The sequence below is a fragment of the Marmota monax genome, unplaced genomic scaffold (genome assembly GCF_021218885.2).
Source record: "Marmota monax isolate L192 unplaced genomic scaffold, Marmota_monax_Labrador192_F-V1.1 WCK01_AAM20220418_F8-fsc00014, whole genome shotgun sequence".
Classification (NCBI taxonomy): Eukaryota; Metazoa; Chordata; class Mammalia; order Rodentia; family Sciuridae; genus Marmota; species Marmota monax.
In genome coordinates, this window is record NW_026695222.1 from 34,561,361 (window position 1) to 34,581,112 (window position 19,752).

The 19,752-nt window shown below is 43.4% G+C and overlaps 2 protein-coding genes across 5 annotated transcripts in view; one reads left to right on the plus strand and one right to left on the minus strand.

Annotated features, from left to right (window-relative positions):
• On the minus strand, positions 1-19,418 carry Zswim3 (zinc finger SWIM-type containing 3). Of its 3 annotated transcripts, none has more exons than XM_046432834.2 (3): positions 18,829-18,945; positions 4,309-4,467; positions 1-2,089 (listed from the first exon to the last, which is right to left on the minus strand). In XM_046432834.2, the coding sequence occupies exon 3, from the start codon at positions 2,020-2,022 to the stop codon at positions 166-168; it is 1,857 nt and encodes a 618-aa protein (XP_046288790.1). In that variant the 5' UTR covers positions 2,023-2,089; positions 4,309-4,467; positions 18,829-18,945; the 3' UTR covers positions 1-165. The 3 variants fall into 3 exon arrangements, with proteins under 3 accessions (XP_046288790.1, XP_058431610.1, XP_046288789.1); XM_058575627.1 differs by lacking the exon at positions 4,309-4,467 and adding an exon at positions 9,568-9,646 and having other exon boundaries at positions 18,829-18,868; XM_046432833.2 differs by lacking the exon at positions 4,309-4,467 and having other exon boundaries at positions 18,829-19,418.
• Acot8 (acyl-CoA thioesterase 8) overlaps positions 19,387-19,752 on the plus strand; it is a 13,711-nt gene continuing 13,345 nt past the window's right edge. Inside the window, exon 1 of one of the 2 annotated variants that reach the window (XM_058575630.1) lies at positions 19,387-19,618. In XM_058575630.1, coding sequence (XP_058431613.1) covers positions 19,491-19,618 — 128 coding nt within the window. In that variant the 5' untranslated portion in view covers positions 19,387-19,490. The remainder of the gene's footprint in view (positions 19,619-19,752) is intronic. The other variant, XM_046432837.2, reaches the window with a different exon arrangement.

Sequence of the window (19,752 nt, forward strand, 5' to 3'; positions counted from 1 at the left end):
GGGTCCCTCTCCTATATATATAATTTTTTTTTTTTTTTAATAATCTTTCAATCCCTACCAAGGAAGACATTGGTCAAAACACTGACCCCTATCATGACCTGCCCACTCCGAACTCGCAAACTTCCTAGGAGAGGGGTTTGGTCCAATTGTGCCAGTGCAAGTGATTCAATCCTGAATTGTGGCTTCAGCAGGAGGGAGTCCCTCTCCTTCTTCATGTTTTCCCCAGAGGAAAGGGAGGCAGCCTACGTCCCTGAAGTCTCCTGGCTGCTGAATGGACTCAGGAGGCTGACAGGGGACAGCCCAGATGTCCACAATCTTGCGCAGGGTAGAACAGCGCTCCTCCAGCTCTGGGCCCTCGGTCTGCATTAGCAAGTTTGCCAGCTCTCTGCTTAGGTCCTGAATCATATTGTTCCGACCTTGCTTTTCAGGCTGGTCTGTGTGTGGGATCACACCACGGTCCTGGAGCTCCCCATTGGGCCCCAGGAGGTGCTGATACTTCTTCTGCCACCGTCTGCACACCATGGCTTCACCCACAGGTTGCTGGCTGGTATGCAGCAGCGCCAAAATGTGCCGGCAAGGCAGGTGGTACCATCGCTGAAAGGAACAGCTGCAGCTACAACCATCTTTGCTAACTTGGTGAGAGTCCTCTAGCAGCTGAACATCCACCGAGGGTCCGGCCATGCCCACCAGATGGGTGGAATTCTGTACCACCTCCCACTCTTTGTTGCACAACTTATAGGCCAGTTCAGAGCCACTTTGGTTTAAGGTGTCTAGCATGTCACCCAGGGAGGGCTGCTGCTGCAACTGAACTTGCTGCGAGTCTGGCTTCGTCTCTTCCACAGAGAGCCCATTAAGGCTCCCTCCACAGATTCCAAAAGGCTTCTTGGCCTTTGGTGGCATGCTTGGAGGCCGAGTTCTCTTTAACTTGGGAGGAGCTGTGGGTAAATTCTTCAAGCCCTTAGTATTGAAGAAGTCTATGTAATCCACAAAGCGGAGGATGCAGTCCAGCAGGGACTGCTGTTCCCGAAAGAGGCTTGACACCTTGCTGGTGACTATGTCTAGGCTGTCCATGTAGGTATTACACGCATGCAGGCCCTTCCTTACGTGCATGTACCACAGCAGTTCACAGGAGAACCAGTGGGCCTGTAGGAAGCTGAAGAGATCCTCGTCTAGCAGAGTTTGGGACATCTGACAAAGATTTTTAAGGCTGGCTTCAGAAGTGACAAACACAGCCTCCCGCAGGGCTTCCTTCATGAGTCTTTTAAAGGATGGATTTGCTGAACTACGATGTAACTTCTTCTCCAAGAGCCGGGTTGTGTGGTAGATGGAAAGAAGGATGCGGGCAGCGGGGAAGATCTCCTGCAGAATGGGCCGGTGAGGGAATGAAGGGTCCACAAAGACCACCTTGACCTTGGGCCAATCAGAGTTAAACTCTGTGAAGATGCTCAGCATCTTGGCGACAGAGGTGGCTGTCTCAGTCTTGAGCACAGCAAAGTGGACCACTCGACCTTCTCGTTCCTTGTTCTCCACCAAGAAAGCATAGAGGATGTGGCCCTGGGTATTCTCCACCCGGTGCAGCAAGAGATTCTCTGGGAATCGGATGAACAGGTCACTCATCTTGCTGCTCTGGAAGCTCAGCCGGTCCAAGTCTCGGCTGGTGCCCACACTGAAGGAAGCCATGGAACCCTTATCTACCTTAAGAAAGTTTTTCATCACTTTTGCTATCTTAGCCAGATCAGAAGGAGTGATGCCTTCCTGCTCTGGTTTTGAGGGCACTTGTACATCACTTAGACAAAACGATGGTTCTACTGGGGACTTCTCAGCTTTATCAAAGTCCTTCTTGAATGTGGGCAGCACAGGCTGGAGTTTCTGCAGACACAGTGTCCTTTGAGATTTGCAAACGGTGTCTCCTCCAGGAATAGCGGTTTTGGAATCAACGTGTACGTGGTGGGTGTTAAGTTCACTGATAAATAGTCTATCTAGTCTCTCGTTGTACCTCAGGAGCAAATATGCTGGGCACATGTCCGCCTCCCGTGTTCTCTTCCTGTTTGACTGGGTCCGAATACAGACAAATTTCACCTGCACGTATCTAGGGAAGGTAGAGGTGACAATGAGAAAGGTGCTGACCACCCCCTCTCTCTTATATGATTAAGGCCCAGTAGGGATTTATATAGGCTAATGCTTCCTAGAGACTACAACGTAGTGTGGAATGGAAAGAATCATCTGGGTGCAGTGGTGCAAGCCTATAATCCCAGTGGCTTGGGAGGCTGAGGCAGGAGGATCGCAAGTTCAAAGCCAGCCTCAGCAACTGAGCGAGGACCTAAGCAACTTAGTGAGACCCTCCCTCTTAATAAAATATAAAAAAGGGCTGGGGATGTGGCTCAGTAGTTAAGTGCCCCTGGGTTCAATCCCTGGTACCAAGAAAGAAGAAAAAAAAAAAAAGATTTACATGAACTCTCTAGTCCCAAAGTATTTAGCTCTTTCTTTAAGACCCTCCTCTACTATAATTCCTCCATAGCAGTTCTAAGCCCCAACTCCTTTAATTCTCTTTCTGTTGCCATTTGTGATGACTGTCAACAGTTCAATCTGAGGCAGGATACAAGGGAAAGAAGACAAGCAGCAGCAGGATGCCTGGCTGATTGCTCTCTGTTTAGAGTGTCCCCCTTGTTCCTGTTGTTGTCTTTTTTTTTTTTGGTGGGTGGGTGGGTAAGCTACTGCCTTCTTCTCTAGAAAGTAAGGATAAAAGTAAGGTTCAAAAGAAACTAGACTAGATCAGGGTTATCAACTGAGCTCCTCAGAGCCCTCAGGGGATAGGGTATATCTGGGTCCCCTCAAACAAGGAACATCCCTGCTCATCTTTCATTTCAAGAAAAATATCCACACCCTAATTTGCGTGTGTGTGTGGGAGTATGAGACAGGAACTGAATCCAGGGCCTCACGCACGGTAAGCATGCACTCCACTGCTGAACTACACCCCAGCCCTCTAAGAAAGTTTGATAACCACTGAGTTAGATGAGCTTTAGGGTCCCCTCCCCTTTTGATACTGGGGATTTAACCCAGGGGCACTTTGTCACTGAGCTACATCCACAGCCCTCTTTAGCTCCCAAATCTCTGGAATCACAGGCTTGTGCCACTGTGCCCAGCTCTTTAGGATCTCTTCTAGCTTTGGCATTTTAGGCTGAAAGTGATGATTCAAAGGAGAATGGCTATTAAACTGAATATCTGGTCCGGTGAGGGAATGAAGGGTCTCTCTCTCTTTCAGTACTAGGGATTGAACCCAGGGCCTTGCACACGCCAGGTAAGCTCTGTACCACTGAACTATATATCCCTGGACTATTTTTTCTTTTGAGACAAGATCTTGCTAAATTGTTGAGATAGGCCTTGAACTTAAGATCTTCCTGCCTCAGCCTCCTGAGTAACTGGGATTTCAGACATGTGTCACTGTGCCTGGTCCTTCCTCTTTTTCTATTCCCATTCAACCCATGCTTCAGGATCCAACCAGATCCTACCTTGTTGGTGAAGCCTTTGTGGGTGCCATCAAGCCACAGTAATTGCCCAGTTCTGAATTTATAGCATGTATTCTAAAAGCTTGGCAGATTCTGTGTGTGGAAGTATGCCTAATAGTGAGACAAGGGGGACAGTGGAGGCCAACAGCCTAGATTTGAATACCAGTTCTGCCACTCAGAAGCTGTTTAACCTGGGCAAGTCATTTCATGTCTCTGGGTAATTTGTTCATGGTATAGTGAGATAATCTCAGCCAGGCGAGGTAGTACACACCTGTAATCCCAGTTACCCAAAAGCCTGAGGCAGGAGGACTGCAAGTTCAAGGCCAGCCTGGGCATCTTAGTGAGACCCTGTATCACAATAAAAAATTTAAAATAGGTCTGGGGTTGTAGCTCAGTGGTAGAGTACTTGCCTCATACATGTGAGGCACTGGGTTCAATCCTCAACACCATGTAAAAATACAATAAATAAAATAAAGGCATTATATCCATTAACAACTAAAAAAATATTTTAAAAAAAATTAAAAAGAGGAGGGGAGAGGTCTGGGGAGATAACTAGGTGTTTTTGCTTTAGCCTAACATGTGCAAAGGCTTGGGTTCAATCCCCAATACTGCAAGTAAGTAAGTAAATAAATAAATAAATGATCATCTCATTAGGGTTATCATTAAGATTAAATGAGCCACAGGTAAAATATTTAGCCCAGAGCCTGCTTCAGACTTTATTTGTTAATAAAAGCTAGCTGCTGCTGCTGCTATAATCACAGCTCCTGTGCCTATAACATTCTGTGGGATGTTTGTATAGTACCTTTCCAACTCGATGGGGATGTCTTCAAGTATCAGGATCAAGTTATGTATTCACACCACCTACCACAATGCTATTCCTTCTGCAGATATGATGAATGATTCATGGACCACCAGTGTGTGGGATGGGTTACACCCCTGCCTCCCCAGGGAGGGACCCAGCCTAAAAGCCAGAGGAGGGGAAAAAAAATCTCAGTGGCTGACATCACGGAACCACCTAGAAGCCCCACCTACACATTTCCAAACACTCAAATCCAGCTGGTCCTGTTTGCCCACCCTCAGAGGGCAAGTTAGGAAAACAGGATATGTCAGTCCTGTGAGCACAGGGTGGAGGGGCCTGGGGCTGAGAACATCTGCATGTGGTGTGCACTGTGCAGGGATGGCGCCATCTAGATCTGGGCCAGGAGGCTGGGTCAGTCCAGTACAATGGCAAGGCCGGTGAGAGGCGGGTGCTGTGTGGCCTAGGCCCACCTCACTAGTCTTGTTTTCGACCCTCTCCAACCTTGTTTTTCTGTCTTAGACAAATTGCCCACGATTTCTTGTGTTCATGGTGAGGCATTTCACTTCCGGGGCTTTACTCATATTTGTAAATTTGTCTGAAATTACCTTCTACTTTAAAAAAAAAAAATTTTTTTTAGTTGTATTTGGACACAGTATTTTTATTTATTTTTATTTGGTACTGAGGATGGAACCCAGGGCCTCCCATGTCGAGGCAAGCGCTCTACCACTGAGCCACAACCCCAGCCTGACCTTCTGCTTCTTCATCTCAAAGCTTACTGTTTTTTAGGACTTTGAGAGACCATAATCTTTTATAAGAGGCCTTTTATCAAGCACTTAAATTGGGCTTTACCCTTCTGCTGGCTCAACATCTTGGACTACTCTAGCTCATCAAGTTATATTGACTGGCCTGGGCGCGTACCTTGGTGGTAGAGTGCTTGCATAGTATGTGTGAGGCCCTGGGTTCCACCCCAGCATTGCAAAAAACAAAAACATCATATTGACATCATGTGAGCTAACCCCCAAAAAGATACTGGTGACTACCAATCATAAAGCTCTTTCCCTCATTCTCTTGCTAATATCCAATGTTTTCTTCTCTCTCTTCTTTTTAAATGCTGATGAACAAACCAGGACCTCACACATCACACAAGCGCTCTGCCAGTCCCACCCCCACTTTTTTGAAATGATCTTGTTAAATTGCCAAAGCTGGTCTCAAACATGTGATCCTCCTGCTTCAGCCTCCCAAGTTGTTGGAATTATAGGCATGCACCACCATACCTGGCTTGTTAATAAATCTTCTCCTTCCATTGCTACATTTACTGAGGATTTGTTATACACCAGGCTATATTAAGTCCTTCATCTGTATTATTACTATTATTACTAGGAAAGGGGTTCTATTACCATCTACATTTTACAGAGGGAGAAACAGGCTTAAGGAGGTTCTCAAGATGAGAATTTAGAATTTAATCCTCCAACTAAGACCTGAACATCTGACTTGACTAAGTGTGCTTGTGTACAGTCTGACTAGTTAACCATTATACTGCCTGTTTCCTTCAAAAAATATTTCTCCTTTCTCTGAATTTCTTTTTTTACCCTTGTCTTCCTGACCGTCACCATACTGGCTAGGTTCAATAACTTCCTTGAAGATCTCTAAATAGGGCTGGGGATATAGCTCGGTTGTTAGAGTGCTTGCCTAGCATGTACAAGGCCCTGGGTTCAATCCCAAGCACCAAAAAACAAACAACCCCCCCCCCCCAAAAAAAAAAAAAAAAAAAAAAACCAACAAAGATCTCTAAACATACTGTCCTCACTGGCATCATGAATTTCAAACTTAATTCATATTAGATTAAACTTGTTTATATCTAAGTGCATACAACCAAGGTCTGGAAGGAGTTAGTTGGTTTCAACTCCTTTCTGTCCACTCTCTAGGAGTTTATATTCTCTATTGTACTGACTCCAGGGTGCAGGGAGCCATTGTGCCCCCAGTGTCTGGCACTGCGCCTGGTACATAGTAAATGCTCTATAACCATAGCGAATAAATGCTTAATAAGTGATTGTGAGGCATAGTAAGCTCCTCCTATAAGACAAATAGTATTTTGGGAAGACCACTGGGGTAGAGTTCTGTCAGAGGCGTGGCTCCTAGTCTTAGCACAAGTAGTTACTGTTAGTAACTATAGTTTTGGACAGACTCTTTAATTTCCAACATTTACTGAGTTCTACTATGCACCAAACTTGGTATGAGTTATTCTAAAGGTTACAGAGACAAATTAGAGAGTCTCTCCTCTCAAAGTCTAGTGAGAGGAAAGATTATTACACAAGTGGCCAGTCAAGTTAAAAATAACTGAATGGGTAGGTCTGGGGGAACAACTCAGTCATGGAGTGCCTGCCTAGCACGCATGAGGTTGTTTTTGATCCCTAGCATAGTGGGAAAAAAAGTGAATGGCAAGTAGACATTACATAATACAAGCAATATACATATAACTGAATAAAGAGTGATTTACTCTGATTATAGGGTTGATACATATTAGCTAAGGCTTTTCATTTATTTTACATAAGATAAATATCCCTGTATATAAATAGCACCTTGAAGAATAAATAGGTTTTATTTTTGGGCAGGGGAGAGTGCAAGGGTACTGGGCATTGATTCCAGGGGTACTCTACCAGTAAGCCATATCCCCAGCCTTTTTTAAATTTTGAGACATGGTCCTGTGAAGTCATTATCCTTCTCCCTCAACTTTTGGAGTCACTGGGATTATAGGCATGTGCCACCATGACCAACTGAACAGGATTTTTACAGGTAGAAAATAAGTAAAGCCATTTTAGATAATTTAAGGAGTTAAGAATAAGACTTTGGGATAAAAATATGTTGAAGATTCTTTTTTTTCTTTTGTGATAATGGGGGTACCCTATCATTAACCTGCATCCCCAACCCTTTTTGAAACTTTTTGAGACAGGGCATTGGCTAAATTGCCCAGGCTGGCTTTGAACTTGTGATCCTTTTGTCCCAGCCTTGAGTTGCTAGAATTTTTTTTTTTTTCCTTCCCAGACAGATTCTTACAATGTTGTCAAGGCTGGCCTCAAACTCCTGAGCTCAAGTGATCCTCCTGTCTCAGGTTCCTGAGCACCTGGGACTACAGGTGAACACTACCATGCCTGGTTTAAGATGTGAGTTTAATTCCATTGTCAGCTATGTAACCTTGGATTCCTTATCTATAAATGTGGAAGTAAAAATGATGATAGTAGAAAACTGGTCTAAGAATACAATTGGCCTTCCATATCCCTGGATTCTATATCCTCAGATTTAATTTACCATGGATTGGAAATATTGGGGAAAATTTTTTTTATTTCTTCTGGGCATGGAGGATTGCAAGTTTAAGGCCAGCCTCAGCAATTAGGTGAGGCCCTAAGCAACCAAGTGAGACCCTGTCTCAAAATTTAAAAAAATAGATAAAAAGGGCTGGGGATATATGCTTCAGTGGCAAAGCACCTTTGGGTTCAATCCCAGTACCCTCCTCCCCACCACAAAATTTCATTTATATTGAACATATATAGGTCCCTCCTTTTTCATTATTCCCTAACAATATGGTATCACAACTATTTATGTTGTGTAAGGTATAATAAGTAATCTAGAGATGACTTAAAGTATATAGAAGGATGTGTGTAGGTGATATGCAAATATTAGGCCATTTTATATAAAGGACTTAACCATCCAGTGATTTTGATATACAATGGAGGGGTCCTGGAACCAATCTCCCTCAGGAACTGAGGGACAACTGTGATAAGTACCTGATCCAAGAACAATTAGCGCTACTTAAAATGAATTCAGTTAAAAGCTGTAATAGGAACTGTTGGTTGCCAACCCAACATCCTTTTGTTCCCTTTCCTTACTAACAAAGAACCAATTTTGTTCAGAGTGCCATTCCCCCTCCCACTCAGAGCTACTTCTTTGAGGTTAGTCTAAGCCAATTAAGGTAATCCCATTAGGAATGGGCATGGATACTGGCCTGATTCTAGACAAAGGAGCATGATACAAAATCTGCAAGCAAGAAACCAAAGACTTCCCAGGCATGTGTCTTCTGCATTTGTGTCATGTGGGGAGCCATCTTGAGGGCAAGCTAAGACTTGAAGATGGTAGAACAGAAAGATGTAAGCAAGTACCCTGGGCGATGAAAAATCACTTTTAGATCTGGGCCTACTTGTATATTAATTGCAGCCCAAAACACCCAGAAATATTTCATAGTGATTAATGGAAACAAACATTTGAGGAGAACTTAACTAAAATTATAAAGTTAGTACTATATTTAATAAAAGGTTATAATGTTAGTTATATGCCAATTCTTAGAATATCAAAGAACAATTAAATCATTAACTGTCACCCCTCCCAGTACAATTTGCCCAAACACTGATGCTTCGTTTCCTGTCTCATTTTCACAACATACAAAGGTGAGTTTTATCAAGTTTCCCAATGGCTGAATTTAATTCTTTGCAATGCCAACGTGCTTTTCAAGTTCCTATCATCTTATGTCCTTGTTGATTTCCCTTTTCCATTCGTTAAATGGTATTGAGGCCGAAAATTTGCTTTCATTACTTTCAGGACTTCACCTAGTCCTGCAACTCCTGGGAGATGGCACCATTCCAGTTCACATGGTTTTATTTACGTTATTAATATCCTGATGTTTACATCTATTTATCAGCCAGATATTAAAAAACACTGATTGAGCTGGGGCTATAGCTCAGCGGCAGAGCACTTGCCTCACATGTGAGGCACTGGGTTCGATCCTCAGCACCACATAAAAATAAACAAACAAAGATAGTGTGTCCATCTACAACTAAAAACACGAAAACAAATACCCCCCCCTCCCCAAAACCCAGATGTGGTGCACATGCCTGTAATCCTAAAGACTAAAGAGGTTGAGGCAGGAGAATCACAAGTTCCAGGTCAGCTTCAGTAATTTATCAAGGCCTTAACAACTTAGTAAGACCCTGTCTTAAAATAAAAAAAACAAAAAGGGTTGGGGATGTAGCTTAGTGGTAGAGCATTCGTGGGTTTAATCCCCAGTATACCTCCCCAACAAACCATCCCTCTCCCCCCAGAAAAATCCACAATGCTGATAGGACTGGCAGGGATAAACAAGCGGAAATAATTACTAAATAGTGAATTATAAGTAATTAATTTATTGGCAAATTTCTGTGTTATGCCCTTTTCTTTCCTATACAGCTTTGTGACTATTAATGAAAACTGTAACCTCAGCACAGTGGTGCATACCTGTAATCCCAACTACTTGAGAAGCTGTGAGGCAGGAGGACATCAAGTTTGAGGCCAATCTGGGCAACTTAGTGAGACCCTGTCCAAAACAAAGAAAACTCTGGCTGGGGTTGTGGTTCAGCAGTAGAGTGCTTGCCTAGCACAAGCGAGGCCCACATAAAAATAAATAAATAAAATATAGATGATATTGTGTCCATCTAAAAATATATATATTAAAAATGAAAAAGAAACTCTGATAACCAGAATCTAGTTCAAAGTGTGTGGTAAAGATTAATAAGACAATGCCTGTAACGTTCCTAATAGAAGACCTGTGTTTTCTATATGTGCCAGAAAGTGCTAAAAACGGAAGCTATTAAACTGAATGCAGTGGACAGAAATCAGAGTACTTCCTGGACCCTGAGGACCATCATCCCCAGAAAGTCATAAAAAGGAAAACACACTGTTATGGTTTGGACGCAAGGTGTCCCACAAAGGCTCACGTGAAACAATGCAAGAAGGTTCAGAGGAGAAATGATGGGGTTGCGAGAGCCTTAACCTAATTAGTGATTAATCATCTGATGGACTCAACTGAGTGATGACTAAAGCCAGATGGGGTGTGGGGAGGGGGTGGTGCACTGGGGCGTGGCTTGGGGTATATATTTGTATTTGGCCAGTGAAGGCTCTCTCTGCTTCCCCTGCCTCACTCTTTCCACAGAATGTCCTGCCTCACCTCGAGCCCTGAGGAATGGAGCCAGCCCTCTATGGACTAAAACCTCTGAAACCGTGAGCCCTCAAATAAACTTTTCCTTTTAAAATTGTTCTGGTCAGATCATTTAGTCACAGCAGTAAAAAAGCTGACTAAAACACACACCAGCCAAAAAATATGAAAGGATAAACTACATATAAAGTCACAGACTTCCCAGTTGAAAGGGATCTTAGAGAAAAATAAAAACAGAGGCCACAGTTTAGATATAAAGGTGATATTTTGAAATATATACTTGGTCTTTGTCCTGTTTCCTGGCATTTAACTCCTAAAACACTTGGGATTCTCCAAAGTGATGTGTGTTCATGTATGTTAATGAGCTGACCACTGAAGGCTGGCAACTGGCTGGGGACTGGTCACTGAAAACCTAAAGCAGATTAGAGCCAGGCTGGTGTAGGCTTGCATCTGTGATTCCAGAGGCTGATACAGGAGGGCTGCAAATTCAAGACAAGCCTGGGCAACTGAGCAAGACCCTGTTTCAAAATAAAAAATAAAAAGGAACAGGGATTTAGCTTAGTGGTAAAGGGCCCCTGGGTTCAACCCCCAGTACTGGGGGAAAAAAAATTAAAGGAATCAGTTATAGACAAAACAACTTAAATACCTCTACTTGCTGTAAAAAGAATGTTAATGTGTAACAGTCAATTAAGAAAAAGGTCAAAATACTTCCATAAACTGCAGAGTGCTGCTAGAGGGGTATCTCACTAGGGTGGACTTTGAAGTCTCTGTTTCAAATTGTTCTTTTCCACAATAAACCTTGTAAGAATTTTCTAATTTTATCCCATTTTTATTTTTAATTTATTTTTTGGATACCAGGGATTGAATTCAGGAGCACCCAACCACTGAACCACATCCCCAGCCCTATTCTGTATTTTATTAGAGACACGGTCTCACTGAGTTGCTTAGCGCCTCACTAAACTGCTGAGGTTGGCTTCACTTGAGATCCTCCAGCCTCAGCCTCCGTTCTGCCTCCCAAGCTGCTGGGATTACAGGAGTGTGCCACCACGCCCGGCATGATTTTATTTTTTGACTGGAACTTTTTGTCATTTAGTGCTAATTCCTGTGGTACTTTCTTTTTTCAGTGTGTGTGGGGGGGTACTGGGGGGGTACAACCCAGGAGTGCTTTACCAGTGGGATACATCCCAGTTCTTTTTATTTCTTAACTCCGACAGGGTCTCACTAAATTGCTGAGGTTATAGGTGTGAGTCACAGTGCCTGGTGTCATTTCTTTAACTCTCTTTAAAGTACCTACCACTTTCTATCATGCACTTTAGATAAGGCTGCAGCAAATATTACTGAGCACTGTTTCAGCTAACATAGGCATTTTCTTTTTCTTTCTTTCTTTTTTTTTTTTTTGCGGGGGTGGGGTGGGGTACCAGGGATTGAACTCAGGGGCATTTGGCCACTGAGTCACATCCCCAGTCTTATTTTGTATTTTATTTAGAGGCAGGGTCTCACAGAGTTGCTTAGCGCTTCGCTGTTGCTGAGACTGGCTTTGAACTCACGATCCTCCTGTTTTAGCCTCCTGAGTTGCTGGGATTAGAGGCGTGCGCCACCTTGGCCAGCAAATACAGGCATTTTCTTATTTAATCCTCACCAAATTCTCTTATAAAGGATGAAACTGTCACAGAGGTTAAAAGTCTTGTCTAATGTCAAGGGCAAAAGCTATTTCTCTGACTCTGGAGTTCTCACTTTTAACCATTATGCCAGTTTTTCCAGAACTTGAATGAATACAAAAACTACCTGGACATCTTCCATAGCCATCCATGTAACATTTACACTATTATTTTCAAAACAGTTTTCTTTAAATCAGCTTACTTCCTTTACTGTTTCTCAAGGAACTTATACTGACATAAACATTTACTGTTGAAATCATCACCCTAGTCACTCAGTAATATGCATATTTAGCTATGGAAACATCTGCTAAATTACCTCCTAAAAATGTTTCCACCATCTGCCCTCCAGTCTCTGAAAGCAGCACTTATTCCCAAACATCCAGGTATTTCTCAAAAAGCCCCAAACACACACCACAAAGAGTGTACATGATTCAAGAATATCCTTTGAATCACCCAACCCAAAACAGAAAAATATAGATAATACAGCCCTACCAGCAGTTGACTTGTCCCTGCCAATGCTGCTCAGGGGTTAGGGTGAGGGCTAGTTCAATCTCTGCCTTCAAGGGCAGATCTCAAAATCTACTCATCTTTGTTCCTCAGCTCAGTGCTAGGTCATTGGTAAACACCCTCTTCCTACAAATTTGTTGAAGGAATAAATGGATAAGCAACATTGGAAAGTTACTGGAAATCGCCAGGTGTGATTGTACATGCCCTGCCTGAGGCAGAAGGGTAGCAAGTTCAAGGCCAGCCTCAGCAATTTAGTGAGGTCCTAAGTAACCAAGACCCTGACTCAAAAAATAAAAAAGGGCTGGAGATATAGCTCAGTGGTAAAGCAACCCTGGGAAGGGAGAGAGGGAGGAAGGGAAAGAAGGTAGGTAGGTATTCAGTCGAACACCTAAGGCTTTCTTACAGTTTCTTGATATCTTCCCCTTTTTCCTGGGGACTTTTCCTCATTTCTGTTCCTTCCCATTCTTTTGGCTTTGACTGTACCAAATTCAGATTCCCCTGGCTAACATTCAGATAGCTCTGGGGATAATAATGCTTTTGTCACAGATTCACTTATTATTTTCCTCTTCAGGGTCTTGACTCCTTTTTATTTATTTATTTTGGTATTGGGGATTGAACCCAGGTACATTTTACCACTGAGCTACATTCCCCAACCCTTTTTACATTTCTTTATTGAGACAGGATTTTGCTAGGTTGCCAAGATTGACCTTGAACTTGTAATCTTCCTGCCTTAGCCTCCTAAATGGCTAGGACTACAGGCATGTGCCATCATCACACCCGGGTTGTGCTCTGCTCTGCTCTTGACTGTATCAATCCATTCCTTCTCCATTTTTCTCAAGCATGTGCAACTCAGAGAAACAACCCTCAAAAAGTAGAAGAAAGAGCTAGAAACTATTTTATCTCTTAACATTTGACTTTTCTTGGCTGTGTCTCATCAGCAAAATAATAATAATGCTATTTATGGGACATTTTTAATGTGCTATGCCCTGTTGTAAGCACTTTCAAGAAATTAATTTGTTTAATGGGAATAACAAAACTTGCCCCCAACAAGATTATTCAGAGGACCACATCAGATAATGAAGTTGCACTTGCACGTGCTTTATAAACCATCTCTGCATAATGTCAGAGATAACAGTGTCTTTTTCTGACCAATAGCTTGCACTGGGCTGGACATGGTGGGGCACACTTGTAATCCCAGGGACTTGGGAGGCTAAGAAAGGAAGAACGTAAATTAGAGACCAGTCTCAGCAACTCAGTAAGACCCTGTCTCAAAAAAAAAAAAAAAAATGAATAAAGGGCTAGTGATATGGCTCAGTGGAAGAGCACTTGCCCAGCATGTGCAAGGATAAGGGTTCAATCCTCATCAATGGAAAAAAAAAAATCTACAGATAAATAGAGCTGGGGAATGTAGCTCAGTGGTAAAGTACTCCAAGTTCAATCCCAATCTACCGCCAAAAAAAAAAAAGTGTGTAATGGTACAGTGTTCCTCCTGCACCCCCACAACCTCCACCACCAGACAGATTGTTTCTCTGTCATTTTGCCACTCAGAGCCCTGGACTTTGCCTTTGGAGCTCTTACCTCTATTTTAAGGGAATACTTATTTCTGTGATTATAGTTTAATATTTGTTTCCCCAACTAGAGAGGAAGCTCCATGGCAACAGACATCCATTTTATCTTTTTCAACCATGTACTTTCAGACACTAGCATGGAGTAACTTTTCAGGAAACAACTGCTAACATCTGTGAAATCAATAAAAATCAAATCAACTCAACACTGATATAATGGAATAAACAACGTGGAATTATCTCCCAGATTCACTGACAGGTGAGAAAAATCAGGTTTAGAAGGATATATATAAATAGTATGCTGCCACTTGTGTTAAAAAGGAAAAATTAGAACTGAGGATGTAGCTGTGTGGTGGAGTGCTCACCTAGCATATGGAAGACTCTTGGTTTGATCCCAGTACCACAAATGAGGGTCTGATTTTAAACCCCAGCACTGGGGGGACTGGGGAGACATACATGCATATATAAAATGGGCTTGTATGTATTCAGGTTCAGTGTCTCTGGAGGGTAACCCTGGTAGCCTCTAAATAGTGTAGTGAAAATAACACTGAACTTTACTCTTCTTTACTGTTTAAAATTTGGTTTTGAGTTATACTCCCAGCTCCCGTTTAAGCAGGGGGTACAGCTTAGTGGCAGAACACTTACACAGCATGCATGAGGCTCTGGGTTTGATCCTTAGCAACACACCACAAAAAAAAAAAAAAAAAAAAAACCACCCCAAACAAGTAATTCAGATTTCATTGTTCATCCTCAAAAAATAAACATAAAACTAATCCCACCTCTTGGTCCCTCCAATTTTTCTTTTCTGCAGCTCCAGCATAAATCCTTCCTTCTTGCTAAGCAGGTCTCCTTGCAGCTTTCTTTTGGTGTGTGTATGTAAACATAAATCACTGCTAACAGAAGCCTATCGTGTTAACATCAGCACTAACAACTCATGCCAGGATGTTAATTCTCACACAGAATGACCCCTCAAAGATGTCCTTATCTGAAGCTGGACATGGTGACACAAGCCTGTAATCTCAGTACTCAGGAGGCTGAGGCAGGGGAATTGTAAGTTCCAGGCCAGTCTCAGCAATTAAGCAAGGTCCTAAGCAACTTAGTGAGACCCTGTCTGCAAATAAAAAATAAAAAGGCTGGGTATGTGACTCAGTGGTTAAGTGCCCCTGGGTTACTTATATTTGTACACACACACACAAATAAACCTGTGAATATGTTAGGTTACACAGGTTACATAGCAAAGGGGAGTTAAGGTCGCCATCAGGCCAGGCATGGTTGTGCACTCCTGAAATCCAAGCTACTCAGGAAGTTAAAGCCAGAGAATCTAAAGTACAAGGTCAACCTGGGAAACTCAGATCTTGTCTCAAAAAAATAAGACTAGGGATGTAGCTTGGTGGTAAAACATCCCTGGAATCAATCCCCAGTACCAGGAACGGATAAGGGGATAGAAAGGTTTCTATCAGATGGCTTTGAAATATGGAAATTAGCTGGAAGATAGCTTTGTGATAGTGTGTACTTGCCATGTGCAGCCCTAGGTTTGATTCAGAAAAGGAAAAGTAGAGAGGGAAGCCAGGTGCAGTGGCATCCCAGCTACTTGGGAGGCTGAGGCAGGAGGTCAGCCTGGGCAACTTAGTGAGACCGTTTCAAAATAAATAAAAAGATAAAGCTCAATGGTTGTGCAAACCTGTAATCCCAGCCTAACAAGCACCCAAGGCCCTGGATTCAATCCCTAGTACCAGGAAAAAAAAAATGTGGAGGAAGGTAGAAGAAGGAAGTCTAAGAAGGAGGTGTGTAAGACAAGCAAGGTCAGAACAATGTGATGTGAGGACTCAACCCTGCAATTGCCAGCTTCGAAGATGGAGGGAGCTATGAGCCAAGGAATGTAGACAGCCTCTAGAAGCTGGAAAAGACAAGAAAACAGATCCTCTTCTGTGGACTCTAAAGAAACGCAGCCCTGCGGACACCATGATTTTAGTCCAGTGAGATCCTAGTCTGATTTCTAACCTAGGGAACTCTTTTAGGTATGCTGGGTGTGGATGGCGCATGTTGAGGCAAGGAGGATTGTAAATTCAAGACCAGCCTCAGCAATTTAATAAGGCTCTAAGCAACTTAGTGAGACTCTGTCTCTAAAAAGGACTGGGGATGTGGCTCAGTGGTTAAACACCACTGGGTTCAATCCGCAGTACCAAAAAAAAAAAGTTAATTTTGAGCCACTAAACTTCTTGTAATTTGTTAGAGCAACAAATAGAAAACTATTGCATGCAGCTCATAACACCTCCCCATATTTGTGAGCCCAGCTCAAGACTCCTTTTCTCTGTCTTCTCTAGTGCATAGTAGTTTTTCTTTCTTTGGTTCTTGCAGCACCCATTTCCCTGAGTCACATGTTTAGCACTTGATAACTCATTTTTTTCCTACAATTATTAAATGGCTATTATGGGCCATAGTCCATGCTAGATGCATACCTGAAGGGTACTTAAGGGTAACTTTTTTTTTGTATTCTTCTCATTGCTTAGCAGGGTGTTGTGACATGAGATGAAGCCCAAATATCTCACAACAGTAAGTAAATACCCTTCATATAGATTCCAACTAACTTCATCTCCTGCCAAGTATGGCAGCCCACACTGTTTCTCTAACATGCCACCTTCTTTCACATGTCTGTGTCTGTTCTGACAGCTCTTTATGCACAGCTCCTTCTGGTCAAATCCTAGATGATACTCAGTAATTAACCCTTAATCTACTCTAGCCCTCTACATTCATCCACACTGGGAAGCCTTACCTACCTCCCCAGCATTTGTTATTTCTTTTTTTTTTTGTATATCTCTCTTGAAGCATTTATCACATACAGTTGTGGTTCCAAGACACCACAATCCAAGGATGTTCAAGTCTCTTATATAAAATGATGTAGTATTTACATATAAATTGCCATATACTTGGGGCTGAGGCTGTAGCTCAGTGGTAAAATGCTTGCCTCGCATGTGTGAGGCACTGGGTTCAATCCACAGCACCAAATAAAAATAAAAAAGATACAACTAAATAAATATTTTTTAAAAAATTGCCATAAATTTTAAATCTCTAAATTACTTATAATACACAACACAATGTGCTACGTAAATAGTTGTATGCTACATTGTGCAGGGAATGAGAACAAAAAAGTCTGTACATGTTCAGTAGGCAACAATTTCTTTTTTTTTTTTTTTTTTTTTTTTAAGTATTCTGATCCTGTACTGGTTAGCTCACTTGAGTCCAAGTGTACCTCCTAACTCTTTTCCTTGGCAGTACTGAAGATCAAAACCAAGTGTTGTGCATGCTAGGCAGTAATCTACCATTGAACTTCAGAAGAGTAGCGAAAGACAGTCTGGCTCCCCAGTTGGGGAGTTTTGGCCAAACATCTCCATCCAGATCTCAAACTTAAGATATACTTTGATTCTCAGAGTTTGCTTACGTGGTATGTGTTCAAGTGTGAACTGAGTTCCAATTTCTAACAAGTGGACAAATGACGTAGTCTGGATTACTGATAACAAAATGTTAGCAACATCAAATCTTCATTTTCACACAGCAACCATCCACTGAGTTGACTAGATGGGCCTGCTTTTAATTTTGCGCTGTTCACATTTCTGCTTTATCCAGCACAAAGTCCTGATACTGGTTTTTATTTCATCTTTTTCTTTTTTTCTTCTGGTACTAGGGGTGCTTTACCACCGAGTCACATCCTTAGTCCATTTTAATTTTTATTTTCAGACAGGATCTTGCTAAATTACCTAGGCAAGCCTCCAATTTGTGAACCTCCTGAGTCGGTGGGATTACGGGCCACTCAGCCATTTTTCTTTTTCGTTTTTTGGTAAAAGGAGGTTGAACCCAACCGGTTTTACTACTAAGCTACATCCTCAGTCCTTTTAATTTTATCATGAAACAGGGTCTCATTAAATTGCTTAGGACCTCATGAAATTGGGGAGGCCTCCAACTTGTGATCCTCCTGCCTCAGCCCCCAGAGTGGCTGGGATTACAGGCACTTGTTACCATGCCCAGCCATTCTGGTCTTCTTAAAGTAAAATTAAAGATTAAACTTTCTTATTGAAACGAGGTGCTTTACCACTGAGCTACATCTCCGGCCTTAAAAAAAAAAAAAAAAAAAAAAAAGTTTTATTTTGGCGGGGGGTCTTCCTAAATTGCCCAGGCTACCCTTGAACTTGTGATCCTCCTGCGTCAGCGCCCCCACTCCCCCCCCCCCGATTAAACTTCCTTAACACTAAGCTGTTTGCCTGAGCCCTAAAAGCATTTGAGTTTTCAATTTATCCTAGCCTCTAAACCTGTTTTCTCCTCCGTCGAATGAGAATAAGATTTATCTATAATTCTTAAAACCGCTCTGTAAAGCAAATCTTGAATAGAGAACGCTACCTGAGACGTGGTGTGGTAAGTGTTGGAAAAACAGCTGTCAAGAGCTCAAGAACTATTTACCAAATGAATCAATGAAGGAACGAAATTAACCAACCAATGGTCATGTTAACGCATTCTAAGGGGAGACCAAGGAAGGAAATGATCGCCAAGGCGTTTTTATCCATTTGTGAAGGCCACGCTTTGGGCGTGGGGTGCTGCAGAGGCTCAGAACCACTGGAGAAACCGCAGTTGGCACGACTGCTAGAAAAGCTTGTGCACGAGGCAGTGCGTGCAAATGAAGTGGGTGGCCGAAAAGCCATGCTGTGGCGGCTTCCCTCACTTCCTAAGGCACACAGCAAGTGCTCCTGGAGTGCCAGTGCCGGGACCCGCCGCATTCCCTCCTCCCCCGGGCCGCCCTCGGGACCGGCCTTCTCCCCACCCTCCTGCCGCGCCCCGCCCTTACAGGATGTCCTCGCGGATGGAGGTGCCGTGGTTGAGGTTGTGGAAGCGGACGGAGACGCAGTCCCTGAGAATGAAGGAGCACCTGTTCTCCTTTTTGTAGGCGCTGAAGCACTCCTTGAAGTCCTCGTAGGTCTTGAAGCAGCTGCCCAGCTCCATGGCTGTCCCTTCGGCCCACGCCAGGGACTGGTCCTCGCTGGGTCCAAGATCACACCAAGGGTCAGAGGTCACATTGAGTGTTCACAGGCTGGCATGGGCCCAGGACTCCTTAAGGGGCGACCCAACCTGGTGGCCTAATACGAAACTCAAGAGGCTCCCGAGGTAGGACCTAGCTATTTGAGGCTGGGGGCGTCTTTGCTATCTGACTGAAAGGAAATGATACTCAGCCTATATTATCCATATCCAAGGCTCCGCCCCCTCGCCGTTATACCCAATCACCCACGGAATTCCCAGACTGGCATTTGTTTACACCAATAACTAGATAAAGATGGCCACACCCACTCGACAACTGACAGGAGCTCTGGCCAATCATAACCTGCACTCAGTCTCAGAGATCTGTACGGGACTTCCGGTAGCTAAGGCAGTCTGCCGGAAGCGCCGGGATCCTATGTAGGTCTCCGTGTGTCCAGCTCAGAGCCGTGTCCCGACCCACAGCAAGGAAACAAGATGTCGTCCCCACAGGTCCCGGAGGACGGGCAGGGCAGTGGCGACAGCGGCGATCCCTCCGGGGACCTCCGTAGCGTCCTGGTCACCAGCGTGCTCAGCCTTGAGCCGCTAGACGAGGATCTCTTCAGGTAGCTAGCCGCACCTGGTTCGCATCCCTCCTTTAGTACCGAGTCGCCTGATCTTGACTGTCGCCGCCGCATGTCCCCCAGCTCTGGGAATAGAACGGGCTTTGTGCGAGGTGCGAGATATGCTGCATTTAAGA

What these genes read in the sequence shown, in the direction of transcription:
- Zswim3 (XM_046432833.2), bottom strand. Translation starts at nt 18,983, where the DNA reads ATGGAGCTGGGCAGCTGCTTCAAGACCTACGAGGACTTCAAGGAGTGC. An exon ending in TCCATCCGCGAGGACATCCT is followed by an intron (nt 2,090 to 18,828) that starts GTAAGGGCGGGG and finishes TACCTTCCCTAG; the next exon opens with ATACGTGCAGGTGAAATTTG.